At 31.5% G+C, this 23,612-nt stretch overlaps 1 protein-coding gene across 1 annotated transcript in view; it reads right to left on the bottom strand.

The window, feature by feature from the left end:
• Positions 1 to 23,612, bottom strand: part of LOC148281990 (uncharacterized) — a 53,401-nt gene that overhangs the window by 20,732 nt on the left and 9,057 nt on the right. Inside the window, exons 2-4 of the mRNA XM_088225789.1 lie at positions 13,954 to 14,090; positions 13,126 to 13,287; positions 6,863 to 7,015 (exon numbers count right to left, since the gene is read on the bottom strand). Coding sequence (XP_088081915.1) covers positions 6,863 to 7,015; positions 13,126 to 13,287; positions 13,954 to 14,090 — 452 coding nt within the window. The remainder of the gene's footprint in view (positions 1 to 6,862; positions 7,016 to 13,125; positions 13,288 to 13,953; positions 14,091 to 23,612) is intronic.

The following is a 23,612-nucleotide window of genomic DNA, read 5'->3' as shown; positions in this document are numbered from 1 at the left end:
CCTTAAAATTTATTCATAAATTAGCCACTGATGTAATTGTAGACGAAAAATTAAAACTTGAAAAACTGTAGTAAACATGAACACAATACGACAATATCAGAAAAATATCATATACAACCTTTTAAAACTTTAAAAGCATAATCGAGACTAATAAACCATAGACTGAAATTATACAATAAACTACCAGACAAAATTAAACTAAAGAATTGGACAACCTTTACAAAAGATGTTAAAAATATTATTATTAACATTAGAATTAGAATTTTAAAATTAAAAATATTTTGTTAAATGTATGTAACCCGTAAGGGTTTATCAATGAAAAATTTAAATAAAAAAAAATATTAAAGGATCTAGAATTCCGTATTACAAATCCAACCATCTTACTAGTTTTATCTACAATTTTAGTAATGTGAAACTAAAATGTGAACTTCGCTTCCAAAATAACACCGGAATCTTTGATTTGGTACGTGGTCTTTGACGTGGTTGAAAGTACATACGTTATTCACATTATACGGCGGCCTCCGTAGTGTAGTGGTCAAGACGCTTGACTCACGCACGGAAGGTTCCGGGTTCGATTCCCGGTGAGAACACAGAAATTAAAATGGGATTTTTCTCAAGCCTGGGTGTTCTGTGATGTAATTCACCACTGTAATTGGGCCTCCTGGCCTGTTGTGGTGCAAAAAAAATAAAAAAAATGAAGGAGATAGAGATTATTATTATTTTAACCCTAGCAACACTCTGTTTACCATAATGTAAACATGCTTATTTAGAGTAAACAAGTCTTGACGTTTATGAAATTGTAACATTTTATTAATAAACAATGCATGGAAACTATGCACAACGAATTTCTAAAATGCAAACGGGATTTCTCTCGTGCGAGATAATAAGATAAACGTGATATTGGTTGACTCCGACCCAAATACATTCCACTATGGGCTGAAATCTTGGGGAACGTTGGAAATAATAATGAAATCAAGAAAACTGCGCCATATTTTGGTAGAGGACGAACAACATGTACGTAATAAAATAAAAACGTTTTATGCTAAGATTTCATGTATTGAATGTTTACATAAGTACTATTATTATTTTATTGAATGTTTATATACAAATTCAATAGATTCTGTACATATTTATGTGAATTCCAAGAATGTTTTTGAATGGCGAGGATTTCGATTAGGGAAGCAATCGATGTACCAATTGTATGGGTAATAGGTACATAATAATATACACTGCCCTTGACATATTGAAGGAAAACACTTTGGTATATAAATTGTAAACAGTTTTCATGTAGAAAATAAAGATTATTATTGATTTAATGTAAATTCTACATTCAATGTTGTATTCTTACCCCATCACAAAAAAATGTACATAATATCGAGCCATGATTGGCAAAACATCGTTACCGACAGGAGCAATATTTTACGGAAGAATTTATTATTAATTTTCTTCGTTATTATTAAGGAATATACTTTAGGACCCAAGTTTTGTTTCAAAAATTAATTTTATTGATATCTATAAAATAAAAAGTCCAAACAGAGTTCGATTCTCAAAATGTAGTCCTTGTAAATGGAGAGAGAGAAGTGTTCTCAGGTAAAATATTGTTTTTGTCGGTTACGATGTTTTGGCGAACTTAGCACGATATTTTTAAATGCCGTTTACACGTAGACAACACAATATTGTTTTGTCACAAGACTCGACCATTGTCCGCGTGTAAACAGCAATTTGTAGAATAAAAATTGTCCCGAGACATTGCCACCGAGATAGAAGGGCAGGCTATCTCCATGGAACAATGATTATCCCCACCACCGGCCACATTGTCCTCGTGTGAACACATATACGGATAGGGCCGTGTGGTAATAGTGATTTGCTTGACGTGAACGTGTCGCTTCCATTTAAAAAAATATTATTTAGGTCGTCTTTGAATAATTCTAATACATCTTGGTATAATATTTATTTTTTTTGTGAATTCACGCTTAACAATCGCCGTCGTGTATTCATTTTCGCAGCGCTCACGTGTGAACTGCGGCTGGATTTTCATATTGTGTCAGCGTTCTATCCCGCGCGGCCAAGGCTGTTCACAGAGCCGGGACGAGAAAATATTGTCTTATCTATTGTATTGTCCAAATGTAAACAGCACTTATTTGTTGAAATACTACAAACGTAAACACTACGCAGCGCGGCGCGGAGCAGCGCGGCGTCACGTCGCGGTCGGTTTAGATTTTTATATGGGGGTTTAAAACTCCTCCGCAGTTTATTGCGATTTTTATCACAATTATTATTATACTTTTTGTTTATATTAACGCATAATATGTTAGTAATAATAAAAAGTTTTACGCACATATGGATGATTTAAATTCCTACCAGGAAATGCCAAAATATAATTTTTGAGTATTTCGAGATTTACGAATTTTACAAGTTACGTCGATGATATTATAAATCAGTAAATAAATATACAACTCTCTTCTTTGATGAAACCGATACCAATTTATTTGACACATGGTAAAAATATATAAAAATGTATTAAAACTTTAATAATTAAATAAGTTCAATTTGATAAAATATATAAGCTTACAGAAAGCGTTCGAAGTTTTGAGGTGATTCGAGTTGCCGGGAATCGGAAAATCTCCCCAGTGTAAGTAATTCGATGAGCCAACTTAATTAAATACGTGAATCAATTTCGAATTGGACAAATAAATATTTGATATAGCTTCTCCGCAAGTTTTATAGCAATAAGGTATTTATTTATTTTATAGATTTTAAAATTTTATTTATGGTTTATTTATTATTTTTAAAAATCTGTTAGGGTTACCTAAAAAATATTATAAGGTCCAGTCTGTTATGTCTCGTCTGGTTAGTGAAGTCATCATGTTATTGAACGTAGTTATGCAGAAAGCAGCCAGTCCACGATTTTGAAAAAATTAGATATTGATGTTATCGGGTGCAGTTAGGTCAATTCTATGTTCTGCCAAAAACAGCCAGACCGCTTTCATACAAAAAACTGTATTAATCACCTTCTGAAAATGGTGTCGATCACAAAAAAAACATTTTTCAATTTGCAGAAAACACCCACATCTCTGGAAAAATCTTATGGTTTTTTATAATTCATTAAAACTGGTCAAATACATAATTAGATTCTTGTTTGTAATAAAAAAAAAACTTATGTTTTCATTGTTTTTCATTTGTTAAAGTCAAAAACATTCCAACTGTTGATTAGATTTGATAATTCACTCTTTTCACAAAAGTGCTATTATCTCAGTTTCATTTTTATATGGCTGGCTGCTTTCTGCATAACTACGTTCAACTTATCAGGTTGATTTTTAATTTGTCTCCTGTAATTTTTCGAGTGGTAAGGTAGGTCATTGTAGTGTTTAAGTCCATGGTACAGTATTTTTGTCCGACGTTTGTCTTTGCGTTTTCAATGTGGTAGTGTTGTTGTTGCCTGGTATTATACTTTTGTATGTCTGCATTTTTTGTACGTCATCGTCTTTTATGTTTTCCTGAGCCGTTTTGTGTACCATTTTTAAAGTCTGATTTTTGTTTATTTAATACGATTTAATATTTTATGTCAAACTGGCGTGATATTTCATACAGTTCAGTCTTGGCGGCAATGTAGGGTAAGTTGTATGATCGTTTAATGATTTTATTTTGTTGTCTTTATATCCTTGTTATGTTTGTCTTATTACTGGTTCCCCAGAAGGCGATCATGTAGCCCTATTAGCTTTTAACGAAGGCTTTGTACATTATTTAAAAAAATGAATTCCTAATTTCTCCGCTTACGATCCATTTCGCACGTATCGTCCAAATCCACACGATAAGGTAACACTAGTAGATTGATTTTTATTACATTATATTGCTTTTTTTCTTACTTGTTTAGTGTCACTTTCAGGTAAAAATTCTGTAAATAAGTAAAGTGGCCACTTAAACCAGCCAATGACAGGTCATAAGCACTGTAAATGCCTAGACTTTCATATTCCCTTCTCAGATTTTTTTTTCCCTCTCTGTTGAAATGCAAAGTGTATTTATTTTACCGACGCGTTCGTTTGCCACTAACGCCCAAGACACAAACTAGCCGGCGGCCGGCGACCCACATCCCACCATAAAATTTTGCAAAAAAAAAATTAAAACCGTCGTTTATGCAGCTCGAACTATTTCTCCGAATCAACAAATTGTTGAATATATCATGATATTTATTTGAGGACGCCGTGTGTCAAAACTCCAATATAAATTTGGATGGAGACAGGCGACTCCAGCGTTACGAAGTATTCCTTAATTAAGGATCGTGTATTTAAAACACAATATTCACTCTACATTGCGTGTTGTTTTTATTTTTATTTGATATAAAACCAGTATTGAGACTCATCGATTAAATATCGCTTTTTCAAAACACGATATTCTATCGTGTGTTAATCCCTAATTTATATTAAGTGCTAATGCGTTATGAAAGAAATTCTAAACTCACAATCAGAGTAATCTGAGTTTAGAATTTAGGAGAATTTAGGAAAGGAGGTAACTCCAGGTTTTGCTAGGCATACTTTTGAAAAAAAAAAAATGTGTACGCGATTCGACGCGAATCCCAAAAAATCATCTCCTGAAACATTTTGTTTAATTTATTTATTCATACTAAGATACATATTACAAAAATAATGTATCCAGAACTCTATGAAGCCAAGAGCCCTGTGTTGAGTTGGGATACAACATAATGGAAAGCGAATGTCGTGTTTTGAAAAAAAAACGGTCCTCAATTTTGGCGTAATTCTGTTCATCACGTGATTGATTTGGAAAACAAAATTAGGAAATGGAGTATAATATAGTACATGAATTGACCGATCAAATGTCGTATTGAATTTCACAGTGAACGCTGATTTAGAGACAAATGATTTAATATAATACGGAAAATATCAAATTTCTTCGACATCGAATTAAAATTCTGCTACTACTACTACTACTACTACTACTACTGCTACCATTAGGCCATTTTCCCGTAGGGGTAGGCAGAGAGAATGGATCGCACACACGTCTATCCTGGCATACATTAATAGCTTCTTCCACATCCATACATCTTATCATACATGTCCTTTGGTTCTGTCTGATTTTGACATGACCAGACTTTAGATTTTGGTTTATCTGATCATGCCACGTCTTCCTTGGTCGTCCTCGTCTCACGTTGCCATTCATTTTCGCCATGTATACTTGTCAATCTTGCCAGCTGTAATTTGTTAATCTTAATGACTTCCGAGGGGGTGAAATCCAATCTTTTGTCTACAAACATTTGGACAAACTAAAATATTGTATAATATACTTGTTTTACCATTCTTTCGTCGTCCGTTCGTTCTACATACTCAAACCATCTTAAAATTATGGATTACACTAAATGCACGTAATGTAAGATCAAGTATTTATGAATGATTAATAAATCTTTGTGCATACAGAAATCAATTTTTGAAACAATTTCATGTGAGTTTTATTGCATTTTTTTTCTTCTTATGTTTGAAAGTTAAGAACAAAAGACGTTTTAAATCTACTGACATAAGAGGGTTAACAACATTTACTGCGGAGGAGATTTCAATTTCAATTTATTTATTCATATATAAGTACATTACAAAATGGAATATCTTAATTCATACATTAAGAAATAATTAAAATAGTAAGGTAAAATAAGATATATACAATATAAAAACAATACACAATTATTCATAATAGCCAGAGAATAATATGTTAAAAAAATAAGAGAATCTTTTAACGAAAAACTCCCTCAGAGACGTGAAAAATGTCAATGTCCAAAGTAATATTGTTCAACATAGAGATAGCTCTTCCAACAGGCATAACTATTGGCAGGTTGGTCCTGTATATTGGAATGTGAAACCGTCTATGCTGACGCTGTCTAAGGTAATTATCCGGAACACAAAAGTTTATGCTCCGCATAATTTTAGGGTGGTCAATAATACCGCGCAACAATCGAAAGTGCGTAGTTAAATACATATTCCTTCTGGTCTTCAAACTGCTGAGATACGGGGCGTGTCCATGCGTGGAACATAGTACAATCTTATGGGAATTATATTTTTAGTTTATGCGGTGCAGACGATGAAACACCAATATATAAACAAGGATAGTGTTGATTTTTTCATTTTTCGTTTCTATAAAAAAAGTGTAAATGACATGTTCAATTTTACAGTAAAATATTAAGATTCTAGGCAAATATATACCTAGAATATGTCCATGTACCTACTATTTATTTTCTCAAAGTGAGCAGTAGGTAGGGAAAAAATGCCACAAGGCAATATACCCGCCTTATATGTACAAAAATGTGCATATATGTACGAGTACATAAAGTGTTTAATAAATACATATTTTGCCAGGATCGTAAAACAACGACGCACATGCAAAATGTGCGATTATTTTCCAAGTTTGAAAAAAAACAAAATATTTTGTTACTAACACGAGTATCAAATGATACACTTTGTTGTCACAAATGATAGTTGTGAAATAAATTGTAAATAAAATCAATTTAACCGTTCTCATGAACTGTTAAAGAAAATCACATGCGTCATTGTTCTACGATCATCGCGATTTTAAATCAATGTGATGTTTTATATCACAAAAAAAGACATGTCTTCGGGGGACCGCTGGTCAAGCCTGAGGATGTGAGAGTTCTTGCCCCCTACCGAATAGAGGAAGAGATTTAGCAGAAATAAAAGTAGTCGACCTTCACCCAAAACCCCGGCTTTTTAGAAATTTAGGCATGTAGGGCGATAATTCATTTACGGGAAACCGTCACAACAGATTTGCAAGGTCACAGTGACCTCAACAGTTTATTTAGCACTGATTTTCTGAAGAATATAATAGAATCATTATTTATACTGACCTGGTCAATACTCTCCCTCACTGAGATCTCGTGAAAGCAGACACAGCCAATCTCTTTACTTCTTCTTTGGCCTTCTTCAACTGTGACCATCCTGTCTCCTGTTTGGTCTGTCTTATTGCCAACTAGCACTACGGGAACGTCCAAGGCACTTTCCTAAAAACAGAAACAATATTATCATTTAAAATACTGTAAAAATTCCCCTGTAGACGGTGCTGTAAATATTAGGTATGAGGTGGTTCGATTTCATTACCAAGATTGAAGTCCGAGAACAGACGCAGCAGTTTTGAGGGTGTGGCGGTGGACCTGGCTTGGATATGTTAAATGTTGTTTTTGCTTAACAAAGTTCTCTTGTGTGCTTTACCAGACCTGTGAAAAGTCTGCTAACTCTGAAGGAATCCCACATTTGTAAAGCTTTGACTATTATATTTTATTGTTTTCGACTCACATTTTGTCACGATCATAGAACAACAAAGCATGTGATTTTCTTCAACTCTACACGAGAGCGGTTAAATGTTTTTTTTTATACTATGTCACAACTTGATAAGTACAAAAGTATAATATGAATCGGGTTGTGGTCCCGTGGCTAGTGTTGCGGACTCACGGATCAGAGGTCCGAGGTTCAAACCCCACTCTACCCCATTTTGATTTCCATTTGTTTATAGTGAGTTATTTACAATTCGTTGAAAATGCCCCCAAAATCGAAATATTTGAGTAAATAATAAGAAAACTAATATTTTCTTACAATATTTGAGTTTGTCCAAATGTTCGTAGACAAAAGACTGGAGTTCACCCCCTCGGGAGTCATTAAGATTAACAAATTACAACAGCGATGGAGAATACCTTAAATAAGGTAATATGGAAGTCTAGGCATTTACAGGGCTTATGACCTGTGGCTTATGGCTTACTTCACTAAAATAAACAAATGGAAGAATTGAAGAAATATGCATGTTCAAACATAGGCAAAATGGTGAATGTTACACAGTGTGTAAAGTGGCCACTTAAACCAGCCAATGACAGGTCATAAGCCCTGTAAATGCCTAGACTTCCATATTCCCTTATTTAAGGTATTCTCCATCCCTGTTTTAATTTGTTAATATTTTTTTTATTTTTTTTTTATTAAAAAAATATATCATTTAATTCAAGTGTTAGTTATATACATTTTTATTTCAAACCTGAAAAATAAAGTTTTTATAAAACCTTTGGAAGATAAAATATAAAAGAAAGTCAATGTCGCATTTTTCGCACATCCGTCGTTGTCCTAAGATCGTGTGGATAATAGTGACACTTGGCAAAAAAAGGCAAATTTTCTTGAAATCGACGGCCTTTACCGATAAAAACCCTTATCGATGGTAGACGGCCTTAATCTTATGTTATACAACCTCTGTTTCCGAATTGTCTGTTTAGTTGCAAATGCTCTAAATCGTATTTTAGGCCCCTTCAAATCTGTTAGAGCTAACCCGCCCCCTAAACTGTTACGGTGTCCTCATAAACGAACCCGTGTAAGGGCTAACCACTAATTTAGATTTTTCAATTAAACGTGTGATTTTTTGTTGTGCTCGTGTCCTGAACGTCAAAGCCGAAGGGAATAAAAACCTATCAGAACCAATATTTTCATGTCACCAGTAGCAAAGATAAGATTACTAATGAGGAGACAAACAGAATCTCAAAACTCATTGTACAAGGGATTGAAGCTGTAAAATGAGTTACCTGAAGAAATAAAAGAGATAGAAAAGATTGAAATATTTTAAATTAATTTGAAAAAATATGTTATTGAGAATTTTTTTTGGAAAAATTGTAATGTTATTATATTATTTAATAAAGCATAAAAAATAAATAACCCGATGTTTTTTTTTGTAATTATAAGTCAGTTAAGTATGTCAAATTGAAGATTTTTATTCGCTTAATGACTGCTAAACTCACAGATAACATAAGATTATCTATTCAATGGTAAAACCTATTTATAATGATATTTCTTTCCAATTATTGTTGTGTCTATTTTCAAGAAATGTTGTGTTTTCTTTAAGCCGATTACTGCATAATCGTACTAATCACCCAATTTTTTAAACCTAATTTTTATAAAATACTTGTTGATTCTACGATACAAGATTTGATGTTGAATACATGATTTCCTTTAAGTTAATGACATTTTTTCAGTATCATATCAACAAAGTAGGTACTGGCGCACTGAGATTCAGGTTTGAGTGGATAATTTTTGATCATTGCAGAATTTTCTCACTAAATAATGTTTGTTTGCACTTGTCTATTTACCTGTACCGGTTTTGTGAAACCACCCAAGAATTAACATTTTTTTGCGGTTGAATTATTTTTCGAAAAGAATACCTATAAGTGAAACCGGCGAGTGACTCAGGAAACTTCGTTTGGTAAGATTGTTCGTTCGTCATATATCTGTCTCACGCAGTCAAAATCGTATTTCGTTCTCGTTCGCGCTCATGCGATATGAATGAATTTACGAAACGAATTAGTTACAGAATAAAGTCACTGGATTCGTAAGTGAAAGCGTCATCTCTTTTTCTAAAAATTCATCAAAATTCGCTTAAAAGTATTGATAAATTTATTATCGTGCAGTCATCAGAAAACTAAAAAAAAAACTTATCATTCCTTCTCATAGTGGGCATAAATATTTAATAGTGACATCGTTTTGTATCGCAAGATTGTACCCCGAGGAAAAAATGCATCGCACCTAGTACTTGCTGAATGCTACGTTGATTGTATTAATTTAGGCGCTGTCAACTAAATAAATATAATACTTTTAATGGCTACTAGAAAATAAAATATTAAACTTACATTACTGCACACACTAACAAATACATGTCTAAACTCACAATATTTTATTTATTATATATACGGCCTAAGCCAATTACAACAGTTACATGAAGAAACACAAATGCAAGATACTGAACAAAAAGAACATAAAACTATTTAGCAAAGACAAACAAGGGCAAAACAATAATTGTATACAGTGTATTAAAAAAAACGAAAGGCCTAAAACTTTGAGCTAAACCATGCCAATCCAACTTCATCCCACACTGTTTAGTCGCGAAGAGATCTACGAAAAGCCGGAAGATCTATCCCAAAAAATTCCAAGTCGTGTGATGAATTGACTAATCTACACATTCTGGACATTGGGGCATAAAAACCAAAGTTGCTCTTAGAAGATTTTATAAATAGCAGATTTTGACTTCTGGTGACACGGTTGGGAACATGAAAAGAAATTGATTGCAACAGAGATGGAGAATTTTCCAATTTCTTACTCAAAAAATTGAAATATGTAATGTAAACAATGTTTAATGATATCAAAAAAACAATAATTATAATTTAAAAACGACGAAACATAACTTTGAAATTAAATAAAATAATTAAAACATTAGACATTAGAGTGCAAAAAAGTATATTCTGTAGCTGGCTTAAACTTGTATCCTTACCTAGTAGATATGTAATTTTACGAGAACTCGTCAGTTAAAGGAAAACATTTCTTTGCTGAATGACTAATCACAAATTATTATTAAAGCCTTTTCAAAAGAGTTTGACAAAGACAACTCTTTGGCTGCAGTAAAGTCCTTCAATCAAAAAGAAAAAATGAATTAAGATAAGCTAAATACCACAGGAAGAAAAAAATACTATGTGCGTGCATGAACCTAGAGCCCGACACAGAATAAATCTCTTCCCAGAATTGTCGCTAAAGAAAAAAGAATACAATATATAGAGTCGAAAGCAAAAATGCTTCGATTTTAAAATCTTTTAAAAAAAATATTTTTCTTTGTATGTATACTATTGATTTCCATTTTTTCCTAAAATGTCTTTTACTGTTTTTTTGTATTTGTTGCCAATCTGTATTGCTAAATGTTTTGTGTCTACTATTTTGGGAATTGGGCTACAAGCCCGTTTTCCCGATAATCCAGGAAAAATGCTCTACCGCCGAAAGCTTCAAGTTAACATGGGTTAGAAAATGAAACAAGATCTTACGCAGTTTCTTGTACAATAATTTTTGTCCATATCTTGAGCCATTTTTCTCGCTGTTCTACACAGTGTGGTTTCTGGAATTGAAAACTACCCGAATGTAAATATTTTCAACACCATGGCAGTTTCACAGTTGACAAAACTAGCCAACAATATATTATTTTACGATCAACGATAAAATCAGGTTTCTAAAATAACATGCATCGCGAATCTTATTGAAAATAAGTGTTTCCGGAAAAAAAAGACTTGCGTGAAGAAAAATGTGCATTTGAATAAATAAGACCCAGGAGAAATAAAAAGACACAACCTACAACAAATAAAGGTTGATGGTTAACACTATCACAGACGTGGGATGCGCGCGCAGATTTCGGTTGAAATATTTATTTAAAAAAAAGGATGTGTCCTAATTTTTCTAAATTCGACATGGATTTCACCCAATTTATTGTTACGCAATATTCACTGGGTCAAATCTTGCATAAGATATTGTACTATTTTCTGATCCAAGTAATACGGCTTTTATTCAAATCCAAACCCAATAATGTTATCTCACTTCTAAAAATAAGGTTCAAATACATTGTGTTACAAGCATTTTCGGCAACCCGCATAGTTAAAAAAAAGTTAACATATTACAACAGAGATGAAGAACATTTAAGAGAAGGTAATATAGAAGTCTAGGCATATACAGGGCTTGTGACCTGTCGAGGAATATAGATGTTCAAATATAGGCAGAATGGTGAATGTTACACAGTGTGTAAAGTGGCCACTTAAACCAGCCATTGACAAGTCATAAGCCCTGTATATGCCTAGACTTCTATATTACCTTCTCTTAAATGTTCTTCATCTCTGTTGTAATATGTTAATATAAACAGATCCCCGGGGAGTTGAATCCAGTCCTTGTCTACAAAAATTTGGACAAACTCAAAATATTGTTTAAAAAAAAGTTGTTGAATTAAAATAATAGTTTTTAATTATGTAAACAAAATAAAATTGTGTTTAGCCTATCCAAGAACTTATACTGACCAACAACCGGGTTTCATCACAACAATATGTACATAATATAAATAAGTGGTCTTATCTAAAAATAGGCGTTTTATTTTTATTGTGGCGATATTCTAGAACAACCAAGTAAGTACCTACTTGCTTTCAATATTTCAATAACGTGGAATATTTTGGTCGCTTGGTTCTTGTTTTCGAATATCTCAAATGCGTTATATTGTTTTTCAATATCCACGTATTCCCTTTAAGGGGACATGGCGTGCAAAATATTAAACTGGGAAATTTCAAGCAGACGTTCAAAGTACCTACTTACAACAGCTCTAGCCAAAAATACAGTTTAAAATTAAATCCTAGTTTCATTTTTCGATTCCTTTTTGATGTTTTATTTTATTGTTGCAATTCAGTTATAAATCGCGAAAAACATGAAATCTTCTACACACTTTTAATACCTCTTATTTAAAAAAAGGTTATATTTGCTTATTATATCGTCTAAACTACGACCAATTCAATTCTAAAATTTTAAATTTCATATAAGGCTTCTTATAAAATAAATATGATTACCCTCGGCGCTTAACCAGCCGAGGACGTGGTAGGTAATTTAGGTAAAGTAGCTAAAATCGTTTTGAACATTGGTACTCCAAAAAAAGTATTAAGAATTTCACAGCTAAAAGCAGGGCAAAAAAGTTTCAAATATTAAAAACGCAAAATAGCTGCTGTTGTAGTCAGTGTCCAGATTTAAAAAAATGTAAATGGTCATGCCCTTAGTCGCATCTGATACACTAAATGCTCATCCCGAGTATCTCAGTTATTTGTTACATAGAGGTAAAATGATCAGTTCCACGCATTTGGTGCCAGCAAAATATTTTTGTATATCGTAACTAGAATTGAGTCCGGGGTCTTAATCATAGTACTCGAAAGTCAACGCGCTAACCACCACAAGGCAAACTTTTCTCCTCTCAAATTATTTTTTTAGAATTTTCACCTGAGAGTTTTGAGTCAAAAATACTCGTCTAGGATTCTAATTCTATTTCACACTGTACTTTTCGACCCCCCGGACACAAGCTTGAATATCAAATTAACAATTACCGAAGCAAAACGGCTTCAAACGGCCTACGAGGCGGTCCTAAAAATTATAAACATTATATTGTTGGAGTAATTATTTTCAGAGTGTAGATTGCCCTGCCCGCATTGAAGTTTTTGATAGAAAATTAGTTCTACCTGAGCATTAAAAACATTTTGCCTTTTTTTTTCTAAGTGCGATGGATTCCAATCCACTTATTTTTACTTACTTTTCCACTATTCGATCCAAGTCTGCGTCTCCTTTTGTTGTAGTTAATTAGAAACTTCAGTCTGTTGCATTCATCAAATGAGCATTTGTCCGTGACAGAGTAAACAAGAATGAATGCCTCAGCCCATCTGATGTTTGCTTCTAGTGTTAGACACTCACTTTCCTGTAAATAATATTGAAAACAATTATTTTAGGTTATTTTTCATCGGTATAATTTACACTTATGAAATTGTAGTGAATCTGTTTTCGTGTGGTTATGATAATTGTATAGAATTATTATTTTACCAATGTTCGTTACAAAGTTGTTATAATTTTTACCGCGTATTTGAAAACATTTTTTTATCCAATTTCCAGTAGCACTGAACTTTCTCATTGGTTGAAAACACATTTGAAAAAAGGAAACCACTTTTTCCAGACACGTTGTTTGAAACCTCTGACCTGAACACGATCAATATACTAAAATAGTACAAAAAAATAAATACTTTTTTTCTTTATTTTTATATAAAATTGTGATACTAAACCATAACTTTCTAACTATTGTATTGATGTTCCAATGTGATATCGTCGAGTTTTTGACACAAATTGGTAACTACGAATTTTCGAAAAATGAGATGTGTTCATAAATGGCATCAAATAATCTTTTTATAGATCGAAAAAAAAATATTCCGTATTTTATAAATACAAAAAAGAATATTTTGTAATATTCAGATTACAGTTTTTTTTCCATTGTTGATTTGGGATGAGCTTTTAACTTTAAATTTTATTTATCTTACGTCTAGTAAAATGTAGTAACCAACATGTGCGAGAAACCCGACGATATCAAACTTACATGTGGCTGTCCAGCAGTGTCCAGTATATCAAAATACACCATTTCATTATCCATTACTGTGTGAAATGCATAAACTTTCTCTAAACTAGGGTCATACTCTCCTATGAAGCGACGAGTAATGAATCGTACCACCATTGCTGAAATGGAAATACAATGTTTTATTTATACAGCTTCACTTCTGTGTATTTATGACAAATAAATAAATAAATAAATTGATAAATCACGGCTTAATATAAAACGAGTGAAGGAAAGACCATTCCAAACATAACCAATTTTCAGAATAACCGTATCTTGTGTTCAATCCGAAGTTCTAAACTAGAGAACAGAAATAAAATAAGAGTTATCGTAGGAAACTTGCCACATAAAATTTTGTCTTTTTTCCATCGGAAAAATATTGTTTGATATTATTTTAAATACTGTCATTTTTTCTAGGGAAAAGACGATCATTACGAAATTGGTAAAGAAAAAACCGTTATTTAAAAAAATATGCTTTCGAAGATTTTTATTTATTTGTTTTATTTGTTAAATTGTTTACATTACATATTTATTACAGACATTTATTTATTTTATCCCCAATTTCTTCCACAGTAAATATCGTGTTGTTTTTGGTAAAAGGTTTAATTTCCGCCATCCACCTGATGTATGAGTGATGTTCATGAGTCTCTCCGTGCATAGAGGTGTCTGGAAAGAACCTCTCCAATAGGCGCTGAGCGCTTTCCTCAGCCAAAACTAAGGACTCTTTGCCATCTTTAAGCGTCGCAAATGGAGTGGTCTTTTTTCGGCTGACCAGGGCCGCGATTATAAACGGCTATCTTCCTCGGTATAAACTTAGACGTTAAAAACTAATATCAATATTTATGTACGAAAGAGTGTATATTTGTATGAAAATTCAAAGTATCTTCGTCGATAACCGATAATTGAACATGTTTAGAAAAAAAAATGCCAACACATTCTATTTTTCAAACAAAAAACTTACTTTTACTTTGTAGATAAAATGAAAGATAAATTTTAAATTACCATCAGAATACGTACCCAGCACTCTGTTAATTGCTGGCCTGGCGGTTTTTCTAGTCTGTGATGCACAATAGATTTTCTAAGACTTCGTTTTGACTTTTTCAATCGTGTTCTTGAGAGCAATGTTTTCAGTAGTAGCATAATAACATAATAACGCCATGAGAAATGACTTGCAACTGGCAATGATTTGGTTAAGTGTGTTGATGTTTCAGAAAAATTATTAAATTACGCCATATTTTTTATTCTCATACGTTGTTTATTTTTAAAACAATGCGTCATAATATTATTTTTGCAAAAAAAATAAGAAGGGTTTTTTGCAAAGAAAGTAAAAAATCGGCGCAAGGAAACAAAAGTGATAATTTTTGTGAGGGGACGATAAGTTTTATTTAGTTTGGAGATATTTTTTCCTTTTGGATAGAGTAAGTGCGAGAACAATATTGGAAATATGATGAAAGCAAAGGGGAAGAAAATAATTAAAAGTACACAACTTCCGGGGTTACTTCATTTATTAGCAGAAGTGTTTACGTGACTGATAATCTAATAGGCGTTTACACCGGATAACTTCAAAATCAACTTTTTATTTTTATTCAAAAGTTTTCAAAGCTACACAAGTACACAAGCTTCTTTATCAAGGTATAATTTAATAATGAATCTTATACTATTTAAATTTCACAGTGTCTACAAAATGTTAAATTTAAACATATAGAGCTTATAAGTAAAATATTTTTCTCACGTTGTTCTTCTAAAGATGGGAGGTGTTAGGAAATAAATTATGAGATAGATTAAAGAAATATTACAGCTAAAATCAAAGATGATATTTTATTTAGGACTTGCGAATTTAGGGTTCTTGTTTACACATTAACCTTCAATTAATAAATTAGCGTCAACGTGGCGAGAAATATGAAAATTTGTTTTGTTCCTACAAGGCTATTTATTAATCCGGTTACGCTACTAACTATAAAATTTGGTATTATGTTAAAAAATCATAAATTAATTATCCTTCTCCCCTCCTTGTTACTTTTTCCACTATTCCTTCCCAGTATCTCCTTATTTTGTTGATAATTTTGGGATTTCGCAATGCTTTAACTGAGAAATGATCGTATCTCAATTTACCTTATTTTATTTTATTTAAATAAATTTACGGCATTTCAGTCACTTACAATAAATTAACGTGTTTATCAAAAATAGAGTATTTAATATTTTTCTAGAAGATAAAAACAAAAAAATCTATTCATTTATTGAACACTTTACATACACATATATATTTACAATTAACAAACATATAAGGGCAGGCATATTGCCTTAAGAAAATTTCTTCCTACCTACCCGAACCGTTTAGTACATAGACATATTCTAGGTATGAACATATTACTACAGACATGAAAAACATTTTACATTACATTACATTACATTTTTTTTTTGCACCACGACAGGCCAGGAGGCCTTATTACAGTGGTGAATTACATCACAGAGCACCCAGGATTGAGAAAAATCACATTTTAATTTTTTGCGTTCTCACCGGGAATCGAACCCGGAACCTTCCGTGCGTGAGTCAAGCGTCTTGACCACTTCACCACGGAGGCCGCCTTACAGAAGGGAATATAGAAGTCTAGACATTCACTTGGCTTATGTCCTGTCATTGGTTGGTTTAAGTGGCCACTTTACACACTGTGTGACATTCACCATTCTGCCGATATTTGAACATTTATATTCCTCTTCCATTTGTTGACATTTTTTAATTTAAAGATCTGAAACCTTTATTGTTGTCTGTATTCATGTCTGTTGTAATATGTTAATATTAACAGCTCCCTAGAAGGTTGAGTTCTGTCCTTGTCTTTAAAAATTTGGATAAACTTAAAATATCGTTAATGAATCCACCTGGTCCAAAAAGAAGCATAAAAATGAAAAAAATATTTTCAGGCGTTGTCTAGTACCTATGTAGTTAAAATAATTCAATCAGATGAATCTTACTAAAATTAATAGATAATATACAATATAATGTACTATGACAAAAGGAGAGGGGGTTTGGTGAGAAAAAAAGCAGGAAAAATGAAAAACTCAAAATTTTTGATAGTGAAATTTCAATCTTAATTTCAATGTTAATAAAGAAAGGGCGTTTCTAACTTAAATGTGTCGATTATTAATTATTTTATTCTATACTTCAAACTTATGAATGTGTTCATTTTTTTTTAAAAAGGTGGTAAACATGATTTATTATTTCCATTAAAATTAATTTAAAAAAATTTGTTTTGATATTTATATTTCGATTGGTGAAACAGTTCAGAAAAAGGTTCATTTCAATACCTTAAAAAAACAACCCAACGAGTTTTTTAGTTTTTATTAAGTTCGCAATACTTTTGCGCAGAATCAAAAAGTAATTTCATTGCTGACTCATGTTTGTTATTGCATACTTAAAGCAAATAGCCCAGTAATATGAGAACAAATAGCCCAAAAATACCCATAAACATTAAATGTTTCATAACCAGCTGATTTTTAGCTCATGTGTTCTAGATGTGGTACTTAATTACTACTCAAAATTCCCCACTCCTCCCCCGCTTTCGTCTTGAGGTCCGGCTTTGCTCGGAAATTAAGTAAAAATTAATTGTTATTGATCCAAACAAAAATAGCCTCTAATTTTAATTTTGTATGAGGTTTCAACCATTTATTAATTACAATTCATTTACAATTAATTCATTTTAATTTTGAAGGAGGTCTAATTTTAATATTGTCCGAGGTTTGTACCCCACTCTACCACACTTGATTTCCATTTTCTTATGGTGAGTTATTTTCAACTCGTCGAAAATGGCCCCCAAATATTGAAGTTTTTGGACAAATCATAAGAACTCAAATATTTCTTATTAAAAATAAAATAAAAAATCTTGAAATAGTGGCCCATATTGAAATTTAACCACGCTGACGTTACAATTTACCGTAAGTCTGGTTTATTTTATACCGAAGAGGCCGAGGAAAATTTGGTTTGAAAACGGCAAGTTTGATTTAGAAAAAATAATTTTAAATTTGACGAACGTAACAAAACTAACCGTTCAATAGATATTTTTCAAACCAAAAAGCCAGAAACGAAAATTGACTTTAACACTGTTGATCTAACAATGCCATTTTAAATTTGTCATGACTTTCCGTGGAATTTTTTGATTTGATACCGAAGAAGCCTGCAAACTTCAGAATAAAAATATAAAAGTTTATCTTTATGCTACAATTATCACATTGATTCTAAATTTCCCGTCGCTGCGAATTTCCGTTGAAAAGTTTAATTTTTATACCTAAAAAGTCCAACAAAAGTTAGCCTGAAAAAATCACGGTTAATCGAGCAAAAGAATTTTAAATGCCGATCTTTAATTTCATGTCGTTTCGAATTACCGTTGAAAAGTTTTATTAAATATATAATTGTGCCCAGTGAGGTGTTGAAAATAACTTTGAAAAAGTATCATGTAAAGTAAAAATAAATAAATTACAGGTTTTAAGTACTGTTAATGCATAGACATTAATGATCCCTTTTTAAAATGTTGTTCGTGTCTGTTGTAATATATACTCTGTTCTAATATCTTTTTGATTTAAAATATATTTTAAAAATCCTTTACAAGAATGAGACATATTTCTACAGTGAAGAAAGTTTGTAATACACAAAAGTGAAAAAGGTCACATAAATCTTTAGGGATAAACCGTAATTTTAACCAAGTAAAATAAAAAGTCTTCCCATTCTTTTAAGCAAATTCTTTTTTTTAAATCTTGCCCTTCTGTTGGAAACTTTTTTTTTAAACGAAACAAGTTGTCAACAATGAAGGATACACTATGAACTTAAATTATACCAAAAGCTTAATTAACGATGTAAAGTTTCATTGAAATTACTTGCCTGTATTTTATTAGATGGAACGCGAAATAAGTTTTAATTAATTAATCGGATAATAAGTACTTACGTTTCTAGAGAAAAACTTTCATATTATTTATGTTTCAAGCATGAAATTTGTGGTTAAATATTTAAATGAATGATAATAAGTATTAGAATTTCACTACTTACCAATTTATGTCTACCGGTTTCGAGACGTATCCGTCTCTTCGTTAGGACACTCACAACACTAACATACAAGTACTTAAATAAACTTTCACCTTTTCCATCACCATAGTTTACATGGCATTTACGAAAAAATACATAAATTACTCGTAGAGTTAAGAGGATGCAAACACCACTATGTCCGAACATGCACTAAAATTAAGTCAATAATATTTGGCAATATGTTGCAGAATATGTGGTGGTAGGGATAAGGAAGGGGAAGGGCTATGAGGTTGAAAATAAATAAAATGGGCTATATTGAAAATAAGTTCGATTATTCATTAGAGGAATTTCAGTTTTTAAAGCTTTTTAATGTGAAAAACCTTTATTCAATTTGGGGGTAAAATGACGGGACCTTAAGCCAGCTTTTTATTTAAAAGGTCAGTTTCTTATATATTAAGGTCCAACTGTATAGGAATACTTATAAATAATAATTATCTTTAGTTACCAAACTTGACAACTCCTTTATCTACTACATTTTTTTGATAATCATTTCTCTAGATGATGGTGTTGTCTCTCTGATTAGGTACAACCTGTTTTAATTCAGTCATTTTTAAATGCAGTGCAAAATAATAACAAAGCATCAATACATACTTGTGAAATACTTTAAAATTTTTATTATGTATGTATATTATTATTTATGAATGTGTAAAATAATTCTTCCAACATTTCTCTATTCAGACCTAGTAACCATTGTTTTTCGTATTTATTCGATCAAATCCGGGTCATGGTTTTACGATGTTTGAACAATATATTGAATATTTTAAGTCTCAAAAACCTGAAATTCTTTTCCCGAAATCCCATCCTCTAGTTTGATTTCTGGTAGTGTGGGAGTGCTACTTTTGGGATTTAGGGATATATTTTTATTTTATATACAATTCAATTATGTAAATATACAATAGTCGTACCTATATCGAAAAACCAGAATTTATCAATTAATCGACGCTGGGGTACTTAAAGGTTTTTAACATTATTTTTTATAATCGATTATCAAGCAGACTCCAGAAGATTCAGAACTAATTTGTTAGTGCCTCCCCATTCTATTATGCCATAAGTTATAATTGAGTTACACAACAATGTAGTGAATTAAGGATACTAATGTTTCATCAAATTGCTAACAAATTAATACCCCTCTGTATTGTAAATGTCAACATTATTTCGTTATCTGCGTGCGTAGAGCACTGCGTTCGAAATAAATAGAGGTGGAATGCGCATGGATTGATAAGTGGATCAGGTCAAATAGGTAGAAAGATGTTTTTATTTATGAACTTTATGTATTTTCATTATATTTTATATGTATTCGAGATAAAGATTTAATTATGTTCAATAAGGTATGTTTAAAATTATATAAAATGACTCCCTCGGAACGAGTCACCCCACATTATATTTAATGTAAAAAATAATAAATAAATTGTTAAGAACAAATAAATAAACAAAGCAGTGAAAAACACCATTTAAATCAATATCTCATTTCTGGAATCGAACCCATGTGGAGGTAGGAATAAATTGCCTTAAGGTAATATGCCCGCCCTCATATTTATATAAATTGTATATGTATCAAGTGTTCCTCCTCCTAGAACTAGAACTCACGCACAGAAGGCAAAAGCACTGTCTATTACACACCGAGAAGTACTATACTGCTAGTATTGAATTCAAAATGGAATTTATTTCGTGAAATTCCTTGCTTAAATTAAAAAAATCTACTTTTAATACCAAATAAAAATAAATATCTCACCCTCATCTCGCGTTTACCGCAGCACTGATTACAAAATTAATTATTTAAAGGAAATCACGTCTCCGATATTGCCAGTTTCATATATTTTTGAAACGACCTTGTTGTGGTTTCATTAAAAAAATGCTTACTTCACAACCTTCAAAGCTGTTCATATTACGACATTCTTTTGATGTTTCTGATATCTGATATTAAACACGATTGTTCAGGACCAGACCGCAAAATTTCAGATAAATATTTGTCATGGTAATCTTTTTAAAAAATCCTAAAAAATAATCCTGAAAAACTTAATTTTTTTCATGAAATTTCTCCTATCCCGCCGTGATTACGATTTTTTAAAAGTTTACCTCGAGGAATGTTCCTCTGAAGTTTCGCGGTCTGGTTCTGGAACACCGTGTATAACAATTACAATGAAGATACGCAGTATTGGTTCATTTGCATAATTCTTTCGAATTTTATGGACCGCAAAATAATTTTTTTCGGCACCTACGTTGCCTCAAGAGTTTGGTTGTTTGACCAAAAGTAATACCTATCAAGTTAATAATAAAAAGTTTATGTTTTTTAAAAGTAATTCCTACCCTTTTCAAGCAAAAATGTTTTTTTATTTTTCAAAATTATTTATTCATACAAATAAATATACATTACAAAAAAATAATAATAACGTATCCCAAACTCTATGAGGCCGAGATTTATTGGACTAATTTTTTTCACCTTAAGGCAATGCACGGAACCGAATGGAACCAAACGGAACCTGGTTGTTTGGTTTATAATTTTTTTAAGTTACACATGTATTAATTTGTTTATAATAATATTGTGGTTCTTTTGACTCCTTGTTATTTATTTATTTTAATTCATTAGATAGCCAACAGACATTTACAAATTTATAAGAAACAATTATACTGTAAATACTTATCATAAAGTCCAATTAGAGGCTTCCATATAATATTGTTATTGTAAATGTTGTCACATAAAAATTATACATAACATAAAATAACTAATGACCCAAAACCTATAATATTACTAAATATGTAAATGTAATACATATTATTAAAAATATATCTACTTTTGAATATTGGTCACGCAGTTGTACATTATAATATACAATACAACTATAGTTGACCATACAGTGAACATTTATTATGTGCCTACATACAGAACTGCACATAACCTGCATATTATAGGCTGCGGATATGGTTATTCTGAATACGTATAAAAAATAAATAGCCTTATTTTAGCCCATAATTGAATTTCCGTAACTCCTGGGGTGTAATACATTGACTTTATTTTACTATATTATCATTATTTATAAATAAAGAAGAAAAAAATGCCCCTTGGGGAGTTATTAAGATAAACCAATTACAACAGAAATAGAGAACATTTCAGATAAATAAATATGAAATTCTAGACATTTACAGGGCCTATGACCTATCATTGGCTGATTTAAGTAGCCATTTTACACACTATGCAATATTCACTATTTTGCCTATGTTTAAACATCCGCATTTCTTCAATTTTTCCATTCGTTGATTTCAGTGAAGTTCAAGAGCTGAAACCTTTATTGTTTACAGAGATTCATCTGATTGAATTATTTCACATATAAGTCAACGTCTGAAAACCATTTTTAAATTAAACCAGGCAATGAGAGGTCATAAGTCGTGTAATGCTAAAACTTCCATTTTGCTTTCTTTAAAATGTTATCAAGTTATATTGTAATTTGTTGATTAACATTTATTTTATGTTTTTTCTCAAATTTATTTTTGATACATTAGTTATAAAACAGTTTGGGATAATTATTCCTACTCTTTGGTTAAAATTTTACTTTATTTCTCAGTCAACATTTGTCATGCAAAAATTCGAAAGGCGTTTAATAAAGCATTTATTTTTAAAAACCGTCCATGTTAAATTTTATTGTTGAACAGCCGTATAAAATGACATATTAATGAAGGTACGTAAATAATAATAATAATATTTGGCTGATTTACATATCACCATTTTTGTAAAAAATCTTCTCAAGAGCGCTTTACAATTGTATACCTAAACTTAACCTTACATTCTAACTTCACTAAAGTGATGTATTATATTTCCAGATTTAAAATTGACGGTATGATAGTCTAAAAAAATGGAATTTTAGTTGGGATCTGAACTGACTGGGACTGTCGATGATTCGTAAGTTTAAAGGCAATTGGTTCCAGGCAGAGGGGCCGGCAGCAGCAAAAGCACGATCTTCAAATCTAGTGTTTGAGAAGCGCCGGATTTCGACAAGTTTTCCTTTTCTTGAATCAAATGCTGACCTAAGAGTAGATTTTTTTTGACATGTATTTTCCCTAATACAAAGGTCCGATAGGTATTTTTAAGCCATTTCATAAAAGGATTTGAATACTGTCCAGCAAAGCTTGTATTTTATTCTCTCTGGGCGTATTGATATGTTAAATAAAATTTCACATTTTAAAATGAGTTTTCTTTTTATTTAAGTATTCTTAAATGTATCACTAACCATATTTCATATGAAATACAACATTTTTGACAGTACTTTTGTTATACTTTCAATCACTTCCATATTGAGTTTTAAATGCCAAATTTTAGTTTAACTTGTGTACAAGTACATTCAAGTTACAAAAATGTTGGTAAAACAAGACAAAGAAGATTAAGACAACGTACCTAAATAAATAAATGTAATGTATCTTGATTATACTTATTTTGCTATGAGAATAGTAATATATTAAACTAGCAAACCCGACAGACGTTGTCGACGAATACGTTTAAATTGTCCACCTACCGGGTCCAATGAGGAAGTAAAGTAGTTTTTTGATTATTTTATTTGTTAAAAGACTGTTTAACTAAGTT

The sequence above is a fragment of the Micrasema longulum genome, unplaced genomic scaffold, assembly GCF_059751315.1.
Source record: "Micrasema longulum isolate JH-2025_06_02 unplaced genomic scaffold, ASM5975131v1 h1tg000386l, whole genome shotgun sequence".
NCBI lineage: Eukaryota > Metazoa > Arthropoda > Insecta > Trichoptera > Brachycentridae > Micrasema > Micrasema longulum.
Note: the sequence above shows the minus strand (reverse complement) of the source record. Positions and strands in the feature narration are given on the sequence as shown.